This window comes from Hibiscus syriacus, unplaced genomic scaffold (genome assembly GCF_006381635.1).
Source record: "Hibiscus syriacus cultivar Baekdansim isolate YM2019G1 unplaced genomic scaffold, ASM638163v2 tig00117034_pilon, whole genome shotgun sequence".
NCBI lineage: Eukaryota > Viridiplantae > Streptophyta > Magnoliopsida > Malvales > Malvaceae > Hibiscus > Hibiscus syriacus.
The window spans coordinates 4920029-4939715 of record NW_024063533.1 but is presented as its reverse complement, the minus strand read 5'-3'; the positions used below and the strand labels follow the sequence as shown (position 1 = coordinate 4939715).

General features: G+C 35.3%; 2 protein-coding genes and 2 pseudogenes across 2 annotated transcripts; 3 read left to right on the top strand and 1 right to left on the bottom strand.

Annotated features, from left to right (window-relative positions):
* The first annotated feature begins 1781 nt into the window (after nt 1-1781).
* LOC120196480 (AAA-ATPase At2g18193-like) lies at nt 1782-3507 on the top strand. The gene is made up of 2 exons (XM_039198284.1): nt 1782-2841; nt 2979-3507. Exons 1-2 carry the CDS (start codon nt 1855-1857, stop codon nt 3480-3482), a joined length of 1491 nt encoding a protein of 496 aa, XP_039054215.1. The 5' UTR covers nt 1782-1854; the 3' UTR covers nt 3483-3507.
* Nucleotides 3508-6595: 3088 nt separating this feature from the next.
* On the top strand, nt 6596-10821 carry LOC120196503 (phosphatidylinositol/phosphatidylcholine transfer protein SFH12-like). The gene is made up of 14 exons (XM_039198306.1): nt 6596-6816; nt 7029-7239; nt 7403-7502; nt 7612-7878; nt 8069-8146; nt 8243-8344; nt 8422-8471; nt 8595-8694; nt 8791-8886; nt 9017-9100; nt 9393-9486; nt 9709-10127; nt 10230-10310; nt 10405-10821. The coding sequence occupies exons 1-14, from the start codon at nt 6789-6791 to the stop codon at nt 10441-10443; spliced, it is 1749 nt and encodes a 582-aa protein (XP_039054237.1). The 5' UTR covers nt 6596-6788; the 3' UTR covers nt 10444-10821.
* Nucleotides 10822-11637: 816 nt separating this feature from the next.
* Nucleotides 11638-14718, top strand: LOC120196618 (annotated as a pseudogene).
* A 107-nt stretch (nt 14719-14825) lies between these two features.
* Nucleotides 14826-16556, bottom strand: LOC120196614 (annotated as a pseudogene).
* Nucleotides 16557-19687: the final 3131 nt, after the last annotated feature.

Genomic DNA, 19687 nt, shown 5'->3' with positions numbered 1-19687 from the left:
CTATGCTAACTTTTCCAACATTTTCCCCATATACTCATATAAACGAGAAAATGGTTATACGAAAAGAACAGAAAAAAAATCAAATTCATACTTAAATGAAAAGGGTAAACTACATTGATGTTAATACAAAATTTTATAATTTTATCATCTCGAACTTGACCTAAAAATTATATAGAATTTAAGAATCACATTCATTAACATGATTTGAAAAATTAATTTATGAATTTATATTAATAAACGACTCGAGTTGGTCCGTTTTAATCCGCGAAACTTTGAAAATCGGGAGTACAAAAAAAACATATAAACTATATTATCAGTTGGTGATCAACATCATCTCAAATATTTTTTAGTTCTGATTTATCAAACACAAGTAAAAATTATTTAAAAGTATTGAATTTTTTAATGTACAATTTGTTTTGTGTACAAGCTAATTCCATGGCTTTTAACATATTTTTCATGAGATAAACTAACTTTTAATCTCTAACATGACAAATTTTATCAATTTAATTTTTGAACTTTATTTTAACCTCTGTTTTGAAAACCGGACCGGACCGGCCGGTTTAACCGGTTCAATCGGAAACCGTTACTTAATCCGGTTCAATATAAACCGGTTGAACCGTTATTAGTGAACCAGCCAGAACCGCTGAACCGTTCGAACCGGACCGGCTGAAAACCGGGAAAAACCGGGATTTTTTGTTTTTTTTTAAAAAAAATTAAACCAAACAACGTCGTTTGTTAAACGAGCCAAGTCGAACTCGAGTATTGCTGAGCTCAACTCGAACTTGAAAACTTTAAAAATATGCTCAACTCAACTCAAACTCACAAGCTAAAAATTATCAAGTTCAACTCAAACTCGAAATATAATATTGAAACTTGAACTCAAAAAGGCTTGAACTCAAAAAAAATTAGAAGCTCGATTGAAGCCTAAAATTCGAGCTTGATTGAAGTGAAAGAATAGTTCACTCAATGCTCACTAAAATGCTCAATGATTTTGAATGCCAAATTACCTCTATTATTTATAGAAGTTAGTTGTGATGCGATTCTATGTTTCTTAGCAATGTGAAATTGTTTTGTTCTCATCATATTTTTAGTCTTTAGACTTTTGTGATGCTCTTCTATGTTCCTTAGCCATGTGGGATTGTTTTTTTTAAAAAAATAAACCAAATAATATCATTTTGTTATGATTTTTTTTAACCCCAAATTTATTTTTTTAATTATAGTTATATAATTATATTTATTATTTAATATGCTTTACCTTAAATATTATGTTGTAGTTAATTTGAATCATTTTGTTTCACTTGATTTTATGGTTTTTAACTTATATATGTTATGACTTGCTTTGAATATGACTTGTGATATAAAAAAATATTTTTTATTAAATATTTTTGATATTTTTATTTAATTTTTTAAATAATTATGACGTCGTCCGGTTCTTCCGACCGGTAGGATCGGTTCGACCGGTTGAATCAGTGAACCGGTAACATAATCGGTTCGCTAGCCGGTCCGATTCTAAAAACCATGATTTTAACCCATTTTAGTTCATAAATATGATAATATTTTTTAAATTATTTTTAATAATTTGATCTAATATTATATAGTGCAACATCATAAAAAAAGTAACAAATTCAAGTACCAAACTAAAATCCAAAAATCAAGTCGAGAGAAAATATCAGGATTATTTGTCTTTCTATGAAAAAGACTTTTGACATTCCTTAGTTCCTAAGCATGTACACAAAGACCATTGATTTTGACTAGGCTATAGCGTCGGCATGTAGAACATGACCAATCCACCGGATTCTCCATTATCACACTCGATCTTGAACCTGTGAACTCTCTGCTTTGATTCTTCCATTAATGGCCGCCATGTTTTCATCTTCAGAAATCTCTAAAACTGCAACTTCATTATTCTCTGCTTATGCCTCCTTTGCAGGGTCCATGATGCTGGTTCGATCCATGGCCAACGAACTCATTCCCCACCCCCTTAGATCCTACCTTTTCAACGGATTGAGCTACTTCCTCGCTCCTCTCTCCCCAGACCTCACCCTCGCCATCGACGAGCAATGTGGGATGGGCAAGAACGAAGTTTACGAAGCCGCCAGAGTGTATCTCGGCACCAGGATCAGTCCCAAGACGGAGCGGCTCAAGGTCAGCAAAACCAGGAAACAAAAGCATCTCACTACCGCCATCGACAATGGGGAAACAGTGGTTGATCGTTTCGAAAACGTTAAACTGACATGGAGGTTTGTTTGTGGGGAAGGCCAGAAGCCTCACTCCTGGGAGAAAAGATACTTCGAGCTTAGCTTCAACAAGAAACACAAAGATAAAGTCCTGGACTTTTACTTGCCTTACGTTTTGCTCAAAGCCGAGGAGACTAAAAACAAAGACAAGGTGATAAAGCTTTACAGCCGTCAGTGTCCATTCAGTGAAGATGACGGTGGAGTAAGGGGTTTCTGGGGTTCAATAATCCTTGACCATCCGGCTACTTTTGATACCCTTGCTATGGACCCAGATCTGAAAAAGATGATCATTGATGATTTGGATAGGTTTTTAAAGAGAAAAGGGTATTATAAGAAAGTGGGAAAGGCTTGGAAAAGAGGGTACTTGCTATATGGTCCTCCTGGCACGGGGAAATCCAGTTTGGTTGCTGCCATGGCTAATTATCTCAAGTTTGATATATATGATTTGGGGATCACAAGTGTTCGCTCTGATGCTGATTTAAGGCGGACGCTGCTGTCGACTGGTAACCGGTCCATACTGTTGGTCGAAGACATAGATTGCAGCTCTGAGGTTCTTGAACGACAAACCGCTAATAAAAACAAGCAGCAAGATGCTAAATCTCGGGTAAGAGCTTCTTTTTGTTTTAGAACAACCTTAAAATTACCAGTAAAACCTATACTTGTGGTAGTTTGAACAACAATTTAAGAACATAAAGTGGACTAAACTTGTTGTTTCCTTGATTCAACGATTTCTACTTACAGCAGTTGACGCTGTCTGGTTTACTAAACTGCATTGATGGACTGTGGTCAAGCTGTGGGGATGAGAGGATTATTGTGTTTACTACTAATTTCAAGGATCGGATCGACCCTGCTCTGTTGCGGCCGGGTCGAATGGACTTGCACATCAACATGTCGTATTGCACCAGTGACGGATTCAGGATTTTGGCTTCGAATTATCTGGGGATTGGCAGCAAATACAACCCTTTCTTTGGGGAAATTGATGGCTTACTAGAAAGTACGGAGGCATCCCCGGCGGAGGTAGCTGAAGAGTTGATGAGGAGTGATGATGCTGATACTGCACTACAAGGTCTTGTTGAGTTCCTCAAACGCAAGAGAGATGAAGCCACTGAAACAGAGAATAAACCAGAAGATTCTGATGAAGTTGGTTCCTCAATCACAAGATTGAATGCAGCAATATCAAGAGTTAAGAGATCGAAAACAGATGGTGATAGAAAGAAAATAATGATGGTGAATGGAAGAATGTAACCACCGCAGTAAAAATATGAATTTTTGTAGAAACCTTATTATCAATAAAACCTAGTCTCTGCAACTCTGTTGAAGATTTCAAATATTGTTTTACACATTTCAAAGACTCAAGTCTAATCTTAGGTTTGTGTTTGTAAGAGGTATAATGTAAAAATCTATCCTTATGCTTAATTAAATGATCACATTATTTTTTTATTTCTAAAAAATACGCATTATTTTTTATAAGTTAAATTATAAAAGTGTTTGTAATACAAAAGATAACTTATATTAGTTGGTAATATAAATAAGGTCATAGTTTATAGACTTATTATAAGTAAATAATTCATATCAGGAATATTATTTCATCTAAAGTTCAAAGAGAAGATAATTTATCTTGGCTATCAGAACATGTTGACTCTTAAGTGGAGACATAAATGTATTAGTTTGGACAAAAAACACATACTTGACCCAATATGAACTGATATTAAATCTATTTATAGACTAAACTCACTTGCATCTTGTAAAATATATTCATACTAATCTTTAAATAAATGTAGATCTATGTATCTATGAATTGCATGCTTTGACAGGTAAAAAATTGATACGTCTTAAGATGGTAAATTAAGGTTGATATGATAGTACGTAACAAAATGATGCCACAGTATGATAATAAATAAAGTTTAAGTGCATCGATGCAAATAAAACCAACAATTCAAAACCGAACAGAAAGATTCTCATTCTGGTATCAACACAAACCACATGTATCGGTACAATTTTGAAGTTTTGAAAATAATAATAATAAATATAAATTATTATTTATTTAAATATGCGAGGTATCAGTACCTCTATAAAGGATATCGATGCCATGTAGGACACTTGTAAGAATTGCTACATTATAATACTTCAATTGTAAGTGCTGAAGATTTTGATCAATAACAGTGAGATACAAACCTTAAATTTTAAGATAATACTTCTATGAAATGAAGAATGAGAATAATTAAGACTCAACTACATCAAATTGAAGCATGGATAACTATATAACTGTAGACAAATGGTGAGTATTGATCAGGGGCGGATGCACTAAATCCCTAGGGGTCATGTGCATCTCCATTATTTAAAAAAAAAAGTAAAATTTAATATAATATATCAAAGAAAAATGGAAAAAATGAAAAATTATACCTCATTATTTGTTTTAAAAAAATTAAAATTTTGTATCCCATTTATAAATTTCTGAACCCTATTTATAAATTTCTGAATCCACCACTGATATCGATACATATATAAGGATATCGACAATGAACTAAAGTATTTATACATATATTTATTAGGATACATCTTAAGTGAAAAACACATTGACCATTTATTTATTTATATATATATAGCCTAGGTTTCTCTCCTTACGTCACTTGAAATTTTTTTATCATTTTTGTTTCACCGACAACCACATTAATATTTTGACTCTAACAGTTCCTTAATATGAGACTCGGTGCTTAGATTTTTTATCCTTCAAGAAATTTCGTTCTTAGATTTTTTTTTGACTCTAACAGTTCCTTAATATTTTGTTCTCAGAGTTTTGTAAGCTTCAAATTTGATTCCAACATTTGCTACCACACTCATCCCAAGATGCCCACATATACTTCCATACACATTTTAATGGCTGAATGACTGTCCCTTTTTCTCATATGTATGAGGTAAGAGGGAGGTAAGATAGTAGGCATATGAGACTTGGTGCTAACAGCGTATGCATATGAGATTTTATCAACAAAGGTAATATTAAGGAAATAAGACATACTTAAAGAATTGTGAATGTAGATATTGATTTTGAGATCAAAATCTCTTTCAAAAATTTCAATGAATTTCAAAAATCATATTTAGGAGGACCTGAACTTGATTCATATTTGAAAGGACCTAAGCTTAATCTAAAAGGCATGAACTAACCCTTGGAATGATACATTAATGGAAATTGAAAATCTTACCTTGATCTTGGAAAATGACTGAAAATGCTGTTTGGATGGAAAAGTAGAGAGAATGAGAGAATTGTTGATAGGAATTTGAGAATTTTTAGAAAATGTGGAAAGTATGAAAACAAGTTGGTTAGGATTGATTTTATTATTAAGTATAAAATATATTTTTTAAAAATTTAGACTATATATTATTAAAAGTAAAATTTAAAATTAACAAGAATAACTAACTTACAATTAAATCCTTAATAATTTTATTATCCATGTGCTTTTGCCCTTGTCGTCAATTGGTGGAATTGTATAATAAGCTCGATTATTATTTTTTTAATAGTTTTAGATTACAATATAATATTTATTTAGAATTTTCTTAATATTTGACAACGCATAAACAACCATCGTCAACGTAGGCGCAGCTGCTTGAACCCATGATTTTTAGGGAGAACAACTCTCATGTTTTGAATTAATCACTGGTATCCGATCTATTGACTAGAACAATTCCCCTTTAACCATCGATACCACGAATGAGTTCAACAAGTGCGAAGAATTTAACTAAGCTACTAGTTGAGTAATCTCAATATCAAGAGTTCAACAAGTGTGAAGAATTTAACTAAGCTACTAGTTGAGTAATCTGAATATCAATCTGTATGTTATTATCCTGATTATCACGTGATCATCATTATTCGCAAATCTTCCATTACCATTACTTTGTACCCTTTTTCCACCTTCAATAATTCAATAATCCAAATGATAAAATCCATAAGCGATGTAGCGCTGAAATTCATAAACAATATACAATGTTAAACAAAGTCGTACAACTAAAACATGCAGCTAAAGAATAAAAAAAACCAGAACCTGGTATGTTTTTGCCGTTTGTTATCGTTCGTGGGGAAGGATTTTGAATGGAGAGGCCTTGCATTTTGCATTCAAACCCAATTCGTATGTTGACACTTGGTCAAAGAAAGATCATGAAAAAAAGCAAATGCCAAATAAAGAAACAAAACAGACCCATTTCTTATGTTCTTACAAACATTAATAAGAAAAAACATGTGAAAAATGTTTGTGTTTTGATTGGCATGTCGTGTCATCTGTCTCCCAGCCATTTTCGAAGGAAGCTAAAAATACCCCATTGAAAGAAAAATTAGTTCTCTCTTATATTATTCTCCTTCCCATTTTGCAGAGGTATTTTCTTTCCATAGTTTTAGTTTTACTGTTCCTCATTTTTTTAATCTTTGAATGCTTTGGGTGGCCAAATTTCAATATTATACCATGTGCAGGGAATTTGAGGAAGTATAGATATAATAAGAGTGCATAAATTTGCCTGCCCTTTGCTGTTTTCTCACCTTTCAGGAACCCAAAGCCCCTGATCATGTCTGACATTCCACCTGGAAACCAAGGTAGGGCAGGAATCATCATTGTACAATGTTGATGTTTTGATTTTATAGGTGGAAATTACTGTTAAATGTTTCATTCATGAATCATTGTAATGATTGCTACTTAAAATCTAAAACTTAATCTTAATATATGGGGAACATTTGGGATGATTTTCTGTTTTGTGACTATATTTTAACGTTAATAATGATTTCTTGTACATGAACTGATGCCTCAGAGGAAGAAAAATACAGAAGGGGGTCATTCAAGAAAACAATCTCTCATAGGTTCAGGAATTCAAGGAAGAGGAGAAGCAGTAAAGTACTATCTGTTGAAATTGATGATGAGCAGGACCCGGAGGAGCAGCAGTCCGTTGAAGCCTTGCATCAGGCGCTTATAGCGGAGGACCTGCTGCCTGAAAGACACGACGACTATCACACAATGCTCAGGTATGTTCCTATCCTGTTTCATCACTGGTGTTGTAGTATATGCATTGTTCAATATGCCTACTTGCTAAGGCAACCAGCCAACCACAAATGTGGTTCCTGTTTTTCTGTGTTTGGATTTGTCTTATACTTGTTCACCTCTAAATCTAACCCTCTGAAAATGCAGGTTCTTGAAGGCCAGAAGATTCGACCTTGAGAAAACAAAGCAAATGTGGTCCGATATGCTCAACTGGAGGAAGGAATTCGGTACCGACACAATTCTAGAGGTATTCTTCAAAAGAGCTCTGCACAACAGATCTGCTATTTGTTTATGTATCCTCTCAAATATTGCCTTTTCTGGCTGAGTTTCATTCCATTTTCTGCTATTTGTTTAAGGACTTTGATTTCAAGGAGAGAGAGGAGGTCTTGAAATATTATCCCCAAGGCTACCATGGAGTAGATATGGACGGACGACCAGTGTATATAGAGAGAATAGGCCTAGTAGATGCAACCAAGCTCTTGCAAGTCACCACCATGGATCGCTATCTCAAATACCATGTGAGGGAGTTTGAGAAGACCTTCCAATTTAAATTTCCAGCTTGCACTATTGCTGCCAAGAAGCACATTGACCAAAGCACAACCATCTTGGACGTTAATGGAGTGGTAAGGGGAACAAACCACTATACAAGAAATTGATCAAAGTTTCCAGTAATCACTTTAACAAGGCTTCAAAAACACTATGTCTAATCATCCAAATCTTATTTTCAAAATTATAACTCATGTATTTGGATATATATATATATAATATTTGTATAAATCACTCAAGAGAATCTCCTCTGGCTTAATGACACAGGGTCTTAAAAGCTTCACCAAAGCTGCTAGGGAGCTCATCACTCTTCTTCAGAAGGTTGATGGTGACAATTACCCTGAGGTACCAGTTTTCTTTTAGCTTAGTTTTTTGTTTTGGTTGTGACTTCTAACGGTAGATGATGGATTTGCATTGTGAAAAATTTTGCCTTTCTTGCAGACTTTGAACCGAATGTTCATCATTAATGCTGGTTCTGGATTTAGAATGTTATGGAACACTGTTAAGTCTTTCCTCGATCCCAAGACCACAGCCAAAATCAATGTAAGCATTCACTTCCTCTCACTAAATTTGCTAGTTTTACCAATAGAATCTAATCGGTATAATATATTATGTACCAGGTTCTTGGTAACAAATTTCAGAGCAAGTTGCTTGAAATAATTGATGCTAAGTAAGTCCAATCCTTGCTTAGAATGTAGAAGACCAAAAAAATTATCCACTGTTCTGAACATTTTCCGGGTGTTGCTTCCTTTTCTTTACTTATATTTCATTTCCTGTTGCCGCTCTCTATCAGCGAGTTGCCAGACTTTTTGGGAGGTACTTGCACTTGTGCTGATCACGGAGGCTGCATGCTTTCAGATAAGGGCCCTTGGAAGGACCCAGAGATTTTGAAGGTTGATCACTACCATCTTTATTATTCTCAGTTGCAGTCATAATGATTCTCTTGTACAGTTTGTTCCCCAAACTGTAACTAATTCTTTGACTTGCAGATGATTGAAAATGGTCATCACAAACCCGGGAAGAATTCTCAGGCTCAAAGTAGTGCAGAGAAAACAACTGTAGAGGATGAGCCTGCTGTCCGAAAGGTTCGACTTGCTTTATCAGCTAGAACCCGCCTCTTCCTCTTTTTACATTATATGTCAATCTGCCCCTGCATTATTACGATCTTGCGAGTTTATCGTTTATTCTGAGTAGTTTATTTCACGATTTACGCAGGCTAGTGAGTCCTTGGAGGCTGAGGTTGTTCCAGAGGCAGGAAATAAACCACCTGTAGAGCTAGCAGCTCCTGTTAATGACAATGTAAGTTAGCAGCCTTCTTGCACAATATTGTCTATAATTAAGGATTTCAGGCTTTGAGTTAGCATCTAGTGGTATGAACATCGACCACGAAGCTGATCCAACTTGTAAAATATGTAGAGACCTTAGAGGATCTGATGTCCAATACCGACCAAGTAATCGAGTTTGTAGCTACTTGAGCACTGAATTTATTTTCTTCCCCCTTTTTCTTCTTTTGTAACTATGGAAATTTGTTTTGTTGTGGATGTATTATGAAAATTGCAATTTTCTTACTTCTGATAAATAAATCTCATAGGTCGAAACAATCAAAACTGAGGAAGTTGCCCCGGTGGTTCATAAAACTGTGGATTTGCCTGTGCAATATGAAAATGTTGTTACTGAACCGAGAGGTACATGCCTACTTTTAGACTGTTACATCTAATATTCACACGTACGCACATAATGCATCTTAATGTGGATGTTTTCTCTGAATGCTCCCCAATGTAGTTTAAGGAGACTGATTGGTCATATTGTTACGAAACCGGGACAGCATACTTCATTTAAGCACATAAAGTTCATTTTCTTGGATTGGATACTAACTCTATTGATGTGTCTATACTTTATTATAACAGGTAATGAACTGGCTATTGTTCCAAGGGTAGATTCTAGGAAAGAAGTTTGCATGGATTCTGATGGGCTTAGCTCCCATTTTTTTACCGGTGTCATGACCTTTGTTATGGGCATCGGCGCAATGATAAAAGTGACACGCAACATGCCCAGGAAACCCACTGATGAAAGCAGCTACAAGAGTCAAGTCGACAGTGAAGACAGAGAGGCTAATAGCCAGCAGCCTTCATCCCAGGTACCCCCACCAGGATCCCTCTCTGCTGAAGAATTGATGTCTGTCATGAAACGTATGGAGGAATTGGAAGAGAGATTAAGTGTTATTAACACGAAACCTTCGGCACTTCCCCCTGATAAGGAGGAATTGTTGAATACTGCACTAACCCGAGCCGATGCATTGGAGCAAGAGCTTATGGCAACCAAGAAGGTAAACATTGCATTTCAAATTAAGAACATCAAATATATGTAGAAAGAACATGCAGCATTGCACTTTAAGTGATTGCCAATGCCCTTGGTTTTTCTTTCTCAGGCTCTAGAAGACTCGTCTGCTCAACAACAGGAGCTCGCGGCGTACCTGGAAAAAAAGAAGAGAAAGAAGAAGAAAACCTTGGTAAGCTAAATAGACTATAGTATTTCCCATTTATCTTTTGTTTTTGTTTTTTCTTCTTTTTTTGCTTATGAACAGTATAATTGACATGAAGTAGAACTTGATTTGCTGGTATCCCAGTTCTGGTAATCACTGAAAAGCTGGATGCTGACAAGATTACTTGAGAAACCGGTGGTGGGGCGATTCGGTTTCATAAGGCTGGCCCCCAAATGCACTCTAGTCTTCGTTCATTCAGATCATCAGATGAAAATGTAAAGTTTGGAGCATATTTACATTAGTTTAAATCAGCTTGTGCTGATGAATGTACATCTAACTTCTTGTTGGCAGTCACATTTCAACTGTGTATTCTTTGTATTTTATGTTCTTTATCTTCCCTGTTTAAATTCAGGGAATACAAAGGGAAGAAACTAAAGTCCCCTGGATGAATGCAGGTTATATGTAATGAGTGGTAATCTTCATTTTTTTTAATTAAAACTCCTATACAGTAATCATAATCAGCCATTTCTTCTGCAACTTGAGAGGTTTCAACATTTTCTTCTCTCCTTTTGGTCATTGATTTAGTCTTAATAAAGGTTAATGCAGCTTTAATCCTGGTTACATTTGTTTGGAACATTTTCACGTTGATCAACATTCATTTCATAATAATGTTCTATTATTCCCCACCCACTAAAATCAAATCAAATACAGAAACGTTGTTTATCAACATGCTTTATATTAATCATTTAACAATGTTATCAAAAGGCAGTCTGACAAATCAAACTTTAGTGGTTTATGTTAGTGTGTGTATACATATTACTTCTAAGATATCTTTTAAAACTAATAATATCATTAGTTTAATTAATATAATTTTTACTGTAGTATTTAAAGTAATGAGGATAAAAAAATATAATTGTATAAATTTACCTAATTCACATATCCTCGTCAAAGTTAACAATAAGTGGTTTGATTGATAGAAATTTAATAGTTGAATGTTCTAATTGAAAAATATTTTAGTTTAGTGGTTAAAATATAATCAACCTTATAGTTTACTAACTATACGGATAGTTTATCTTTAAATTTAAGAGTTTAATGAATATTAACTTATTATTATTTGTTTGTTTCTTAATATAATCATTTAATGTTGAATATTAAACTGTTCAGTATTTAGTTAGTTTGTTTCACACCTCTTAATGATTTAGTGTTGACTGATTCAGTAAAATATTGTTGAATAATTAAGCACAAAAATACGTTCCGAATGATTTAGAGTCATTATCAAATAATATGTCATATTTCAGAACTAATTTATACAGAATCTTTGAATCTTTCAACATTTAAATCATTTAACGCTTAACCATTTAACTGAACACTAAGGATTCAGAGAGAGGGAAAATGTTAAACCTTGAAAACCCTAAAAAATGGCGGTTCACATGGGAAGCGCAGTCTCACTCTCCGAATCTCCGTTTATTCCTCTTCGATTCTCCAACAAGACCTTCGGTACAATGCAGAAATCTCAAAGGTCAACTCATTCTGTCTCAATCTCATCTTCTCGTTTCGTGGCTCAAAGAGGAGGGTGGAAGAGGTGTCGCTTAGGGTTCCGATCCCTCGAGTTTTAATCGATTCCGAAGCACCGGTGAGTTTTAGAGGTTTGGATGATCACATTGAGGTTAAGCTTGTTTTGCTTCTACCTGTTGATCATCCCATCGTTTCTACCTATGATGTGATGTTGGATTCATCTGAAAATGGCGATAATGCCCCCTCATTCGATGCTGCAAAGCCACTGGTGCTGGATACTGGTTAGTTCAATTTTTAGGTTCCATTTAATTGTTATTTTTAGTATTTAACGTTATACTCTGGAAGTAAGAATGCAAAAGCTAGTGCTTTTAACAATAAAAGAAATGATGGTTTTGAACAGAGAACTATAACTAGTGGTGCTGATATTACTTCTATATTTATATGCAAAAACTATTTTTTTTGGCAAGACTTACATTTTTTGTTTTTTGTCATTCCTTATGGCAGCTGATTGGATGCTTAAATCATTCTATTCTTGGCTCATTCCTTTCTCTCTCTTTTTGTGTGTGTTAGATTTGAAGAGTCTGCCATCAATGGAAGGAGGAGTTCACTTCTATTGCAGAAATTGCTCAACTAGGCTGACTAAAAGTCCTCTCAGGTAGTTCACATGATATCATTTCGTTGTGCTCATTAATATCAGTTTCAAATATATGTACTGTTTGTTATCCCTTTGCTTGTTGCCTTTTTGTTTTTGATTTTTCCGATTTTGGTTTATTCATGTAGAAAATTCATGGAAATGCCATCAATTGACTGGCGAGAGGTCTCTGATAATTGGTTTGGAACTTGTTGCTGTTCATTTGGGGGTATAAGTGAGAAGTTGGTGAGTAGATTTGCAAATTCCTATAGATGTGCCAAGGGTGTGTGCCTCTTAAACCTAACAACTGTTCTTCTTTGCAAGGATGATCTTGTGGCATGTAAACTTTATAATGGAACTGATGAATACCAGCCTGGATTAGGTTTTGCTCGTGACTCTGGTTTGAGTGAAAATATGTCAAGTTCTCAAGAGAGAACGAATGACTTATGCGAGAAGTTGAGCTCTATTCATCTTAAGAATAATACTGTTAGTACAAGTGTGCTAGTTAATAAGGAAGAAGCTAGTGGTAGTGAAAATTTTTCTGCATTACCTGTATCAGTTTTCTCGAAAATCTAGACATTGATGCCAGGATGTTGTGTTCATACAGCAGATCACATACAAAATCATTTAGATGAAGGTAGCCAAACCAATGTCCCTGAAACTCGCCCGGTGGAGAAAAACACTTCAATGCTCTTGGCTAATCAGAAATTGTTCCTTAATGGTTTTCTTGGAAATGTCTTTATGGCTAAATCCTACAATCTCTCGATGGATATTGATTGGGTGGAATTTGTATGCCCTAACTGTTTATCACTCCTTGGAGATTGTCCTTTTGATAATGGTGCTGTGCCCATTGATGGTGCAGTTCGATTCTTCAAATGCTACATTTCAACTTGTTCATCAGCTGGTGGTGGATCAGGGGACTTATTCAGGTGAGCACAAAACCATTTGGCAATTTGGCACAATTACCATAAAGATATTTTGTTCTGATATTTGCCGACATATGAGTCATTATGGTGATTAGATAGCTGTGAAGCGTTGCTTTATTGCGATTGATAAATTTTATACTGTGGGCTTAAAGTTTGCTCATCATGAATAGGAAATATAGCTTGGAAAGAATGTTCATTAATCAGCAACTGGAAAATGCGAAAGATGAATTGTCATTTCGAACTTTGGTTAGACATTTGAGAACCAAGTCTCCCTTGTTGCAAATCATTCTGCTAAATCCAAATTCTTGGTGGTGTTCTGGTTATTGCTTGGACACACCGAGTGCAGCAGAATCTAGTCTGAAGTTAGATTTACTCCCTGTTATCAAGGTCAACTTTTCTGATTGTGGTGAATCTGCAGCATCTCAGTTAAGGTCTGTCTCAATTGATCTCTTGATTGTCTCCTTCTTCCCCTTTTAGCACGATAAGCTAATTGGTTTTCTGAATGGCTTAACAGATTGCATTAGTTTTTTTATAATTAGGAAGCTTTTGACGTTCTTGGTCTTATGTCCTGCCTTTGTTGACAAGAATTGGGTTCTCATTTTTCCCAATTGGTCCATACATTTGTAAATTAGGGGAAATTGAAACAAGTAAGAAAAGCAAAGTCAATGATACTAGTGATAAATGAATTATATGCCTGACTTGACACTAATAAAACTTGCTTGCTTGAAGAATGAAAAAGACATCTGTTACAATTGGATGGTAAGATTTTACAAGATTCAGAAATATATGTATATAATATAATGTTTGGATGCCTGGAAGAATTCATTGTCATCATTACTGTAATCTCTTTTATTCAACGTCTCTTTCATTTCCGTGTTCCAGAAGTCTGTCAATGCTCTCCAACATTAACTTTTGCATTCATGTTATTTCCCCTAAAATAGTTTGCTAGTTCAGTGAATAGATTGTATCCCTATTTTCACTCGGAATGCATAGAATTCATTAGTATTAAATTTTGTTTCAATGCATTGAAATTGTTTTCCCACTTCTGCAGGGTACATGAAGATTGGATAACAAAGAATGTAGGGGATGTAGTTTGCATGTTTGCACATCAAGTAGATGAGTTAATTCGATCTCTATCATCAGCTAAAGATATACTACCACCTTCATATAACTTTCTCCAGGGTTTACCTCTTTCATCGTTGCGACGATAGAGATTATTTGTTGTGCAATAGCTTTGATCAGCAGGATCCTAACTGGACACCCGATCTAGAAATGAAATTTAACCATGACTATTGTCACGAAGCACATCCTTGTGATGCTATGGAGTCAAGTCATTGTAAATACAACACCAAAATTTAAACTTGAGTTTGTCTTTTATTTTGCAAGTTTTCTTTTGTGGTTGGTTTGAAGTCATTGCTATTTTAACGGCAAAAATCGAGTCGTCTTCATGACATTCATCCCTTTTAGGAACCAATAGGTAATTAATTATAAACAAACATATTTGTTATCCCATAACTGGACCGATAGCTAAACTAAGTCAAATATATGCATCTTGTTTCAGACTCTGCAAGCTCTGAATTTTGCCTTTCTACCTTCTTTTCTTCTGTTTCTTCTTCTTTAATGCTCTTTACCTTCTCTTCAGTTGCAGCTTCCTCTATATCCTTCTTCTTTGTGTTAAGAAATTCGATGAGACCTTGGAGTGCAACTCTGGGTTCATCACTGATCATCAGCTGTTGCGCCACTTCAGCCGGAGTAACTTCAATACTTTTAATCAAATCATCAATGCAGCCAAACAGTTTGTCGTCTTTGATCCCAAGATATGAAGATGCAAGTTTCCTGAATCCTGCTGGTGAACAATATCCCATGTAAATATGCACATCCATTCGACCTGGCCGTAGAAGTGCTGAGTCTAACTTTTCCTTATGATTTGTGGTAAAGATTATGATTCTTTCGTGCCCACAGCTTGACCACAATCCATCAATGAAGTTGAGTAAGCCTGACAGTGTTACCTGCAAAATGATGTTAAATTAGAGAACCGAAAGGCTTGCTTCAACTTCAATCAAACCAAGTAAAGAAACGAATGAATTACCCCGGGATCGATACCCATTGGACGTTTGAGTTCATCTTCATCTTCTTCATCACTGTTTTCATTGGCCTTGGTTCGATCATGCGTAACTTTGGTGCTACAATCTATGTCTTCAATGAGCAGAATTGACCGGTTTGTGGTGGATGTGAGTACGCGTCTGAGTTCAGAATCACTTCTGACGCTTTGAAACTGAAGATCATATACATTATATCTCATGTAATTTGCAATTGCAGCAACCAGTGATGATTTTCCTGTCCCTGGTGGACCATACAAAAGGTACCCACGTTTTCCAAGCCCTGCCGACGTTCTCAAAAAACTCCTTGCGTTCCACGAATGTGTCAAGATCCTTCATTATGAATTCCTTAAGCTCGGGCTCCATTGCCAGGGTCTCAAATGTCGCAGGGTGCTTGAAAACCGTAGGCTCCCACATGGAACAGTCTTGATCATATGTATAAATGTTGAGTGTCTCACTCTTGCTTATGATCGCTTTAGCGGTCTTGTTTATATACGGGAAGTACCTTTGCTCAACTCTTTCTCTATCACTTTTCTTGCAGGTCAAGTGGAAGAATCTTTTATTAGGGAGGTAGATTTTCTTTGTTTCGATAGAAGATAAAGACCATTTCAAGCGCATGCCATCGAAATCATCAGTGATGGTGCAATCCACAGGGATGCTACGTTTTGGTGGTTCCATGGGGTCGCTGGACTCATCGAAACCTACAAGAATACTGTCGCTGGAGGGTCCAATTATGGTCGGCAAATACACCTCAGCAGCTCTAAACATTTGGTTATCACCAGCATGCCATCGGTCTTCGATTACGAAGACGAACTCCGATGAGAAGTAAGCAGCTGTGAGATCATAAAGTTTCGAGGTGATGTAGTTTCTCATCCTTTCAGGGACCATCTCATTTAAAATTGTACGGATTAGCATGGCCATGGCTGAAATGGAGGCGTAAGCGGAGAGAAGAGTGGACAAAGAAGGTAACTCTTTCAACATTGTTGCCATTTTCTATATCCCCTGTGTTTGCTTATCCTGTTTGGAAACTGAGAAAAAACATGAGAAAACCAAAAAAGAGGAAAATTTCAATGGAGTGGTCGAGTGAAGAGGAGGAACACTTGGAAAGAAGGATGGAGGCAGAGGGTTATATAAGTGTCAGAAGATGAGTGTGTAAGGTGAAACGTGTTGATGAGTCATGAGGTTTTCCATAAAAAAGGAAAGTTCATGGAAATTAACACTAACAGTGGGAACTGGCTGACTGGAACAGGCTAATGGCCCCAGTACTGTGTGTAATAGTACATTTCAACCATCGATAAAAAAAAAGGGGAAATTCGTGAAGAGGAACAATTTATGATAAAGTAAATGAAAAGGTTGAAATTTTAAATTGACTCAGCATTAAGAAATTTATGCTAATTCATTTGAGTTTAGCACTTCGTCCTTTTTGATGCTTTTTAATATGCTTAGCGTAAAGAATGATTCCATGGGGACGGCGTGCTTTGGTTTATTCAAAAGAAGAATCAGAGATGCACTTAATGTTTGGTTTATTTCAGAAAAACAAAGGTGCAAAGTCAAAAACGTCGTCCCTTCTTCTACGCGTTTCAATGAAAGAGGAGAGAGTGGATGGGACGCCGACACTTTTTCTTGCAGCGCAAGCTGCTAACGTTGCACGCTATCTTCACGCGGGACCCTAGTTTAGTATTCACGGTGAAAGCATACTTTTTTAATTGTTAAAAATATTTTCAAATAACTAAATATTTATTTTAATTTTTAAATATGTATATATATATATTAATTATATTAACTAGGAAAAATTAAAAATATTTATGAAAAAAATTAAAAACTATAATTTATTTTTCAACTCAAGTTAAAAAGTATTTTGGGAAATAAGAAATTATTTATGTGATATTATTTACAACTGTAAAAATAATTTTAAAAGTAAGTTACATGATTTGTCGTCGTTTTCGTTTAAGTTTTGTATATTTTTTCTAATTGAATTCAAAAAAATAATATTTGATCACTTTCGTTTTTATTTCATTAAGATATGAACATGTTCATTTTTATATAATTAAGGATGTGGTCACTTATCAACTTATAAATCTTTAGTCATTGAAATTTTAATTGTCGTTAATGAAGAAATTAAATAAGAGTGGTCACGTGTTTATTAATAAAATCAAAAGTGATCAAATATTATGTTTTTTAAATTTAGTGAAGAAAAATATACAAAACTAAAACGAAAGTAATCAATCTTCTTATTTACCCTAATTTAAACTCCAGAATTTTTTTAACACATCCAAACAAGAGATTATAAAAAAATTATATTAAAATAAATTTGCTTAACTTTTAAAATTTACGAAATCATATTTGAGTTAATTGACTTAAATACTTAATCAATATATTTAAAACATGTTATAAGTTGATGTAGATCGTGCTAGTTCTTGTTTAGTTTGAGTAACAATGTATGTGACTTACTTAGACTATTCAAAGGAAAGATATATGCTAAATTTTTTAGCATTTGAGAAAGGAAACACCATGAGCTTCAAGGTAAGAGCTTCAGGTAGGTATGGTGGAGTGGAGAGATTTGTTCATTCTTTACCGGTTTCACGGTTTCGTTAATAATGTAAGCAAAAGGATTCACGTCTCTACTCTTAAGGAAGCGTTTCAGGCCTATGGTGATGTAATAGATGTTCATTGCGTATAGAAGTAGAAAAAGACAATTTGTTGGTTCTACATTTGCGTTTGTAAGGTACAAAAGCATAACTGAAGAAAATACAACGGTTCTTAAAGCAGATGGTATGGTGATGGACGGGTTCAAGATCAGAGTTTTCTATGAAAAATCGCCTGAAAGTAAAAGTAAGAGGGTAGTACTGGAAAAACTTTAAAAATGTATGGAAACCAGTTTTAAGGGACGCTAGGTCATTCAAAGAAGTTCTTGGAGGTTTGTAGGCAGAAGGTGGAAAGGCATACGAGAAGATAGATGGCCAGCAGGATGGTAACTCTAGAGGTTTTGATGTTGTTGTGCATGTAAATGTTGCAGATGACAGCGAGGCCAATTCTTCATCAATTCCTGATGTCGTAAGCAGGAATATTCTAATTCCTAAGGAGTTATCATGGAGAGAAAGCAGTTTGGTTGGTAAAATTAAAAATAGATATAACGAAAATATTATCCAAACAACCTTTAGAGCTGAAGGCTTGGATGTGAAGGTTAGTATATGGCATGACCTGTTGATGATTATCCAATTTAAAAATGAAAATGATCGTCAGGTATGTTGGTTAAAAAGAGATGAATGAATTCGTTTATGGTTTGATGAGCTTGAATTAATGGAAGGATATGATAATAGAGTTAAAGTTAAATTCTGGGTCTCTCTGAAGGATGTTCCTCTTTCTATTTGGAGTGAAAAGTTTTTCAAGGATATTGGAAGTTTGTGGGGAAGAGTTTTTTTGATTGATAAAGAAACTACTGATCGAGATAGGTTTGATGTAGCAAGAATGTTGCTAGAAGTTCAGTTCGAATCATCTATTCCAGAAAAAGTTTCCATTATCTTCAAAGGATGTAATTATTCAATTAAAATTCAAATCGAAGTTCAGGAAGAGGCTAGAGTTTTTATCGATGGAACCCTGGTGGGGGTGGAGTGTGGCGAGCTGATGATGAAGAAGAAATAAATGCTCTAGTTTTCGAAGATGAGTATGATGTAGGTGTTGGTCTCGAGGGAGGTCTTAATATGGAGGAGCAGGTTGATTCGGTAAATCACAGGTGCGATAGTGATTATGGACTTTTTGGAAGGCAAAACGTTACATGCATAAGCCATCGTGGAATACACGGGTGCTTCTAAAGAGGGGTTGCATAAAGTTCCCATCATTTCTAATATTGGGCCAGCCGAGCAGCCTGCTGATGAGAGTTTTAGGCTAATGGCAATCAATAAGGAATCGAAATTGATTTGGTCAACCCAAACTATTTCTAATAGTTCAAGGCTTCTAGAGGTGCCAATAGAAGAGGTGTTCTCCCTCAAAGTAATGGATGAGGTGAGTTCTGCTGAAACACGTTTAGTCAGAATTGGAAATTCTCCAAAGAGGAACAAAGATCCAGTTAATCCATTTGTTGATAACTTATCAAAATCAATTTCGATGGGGGCAAATCCGGTTAGCCTCAAAGCATCCACGAGATTCATCAATTTGAAAAGGAAAAAGTAGGGTTTTAATGGACGGGATGAAAGGCAGAACGTAAGAAGCAATTCGAATCAAAATGGAACCATA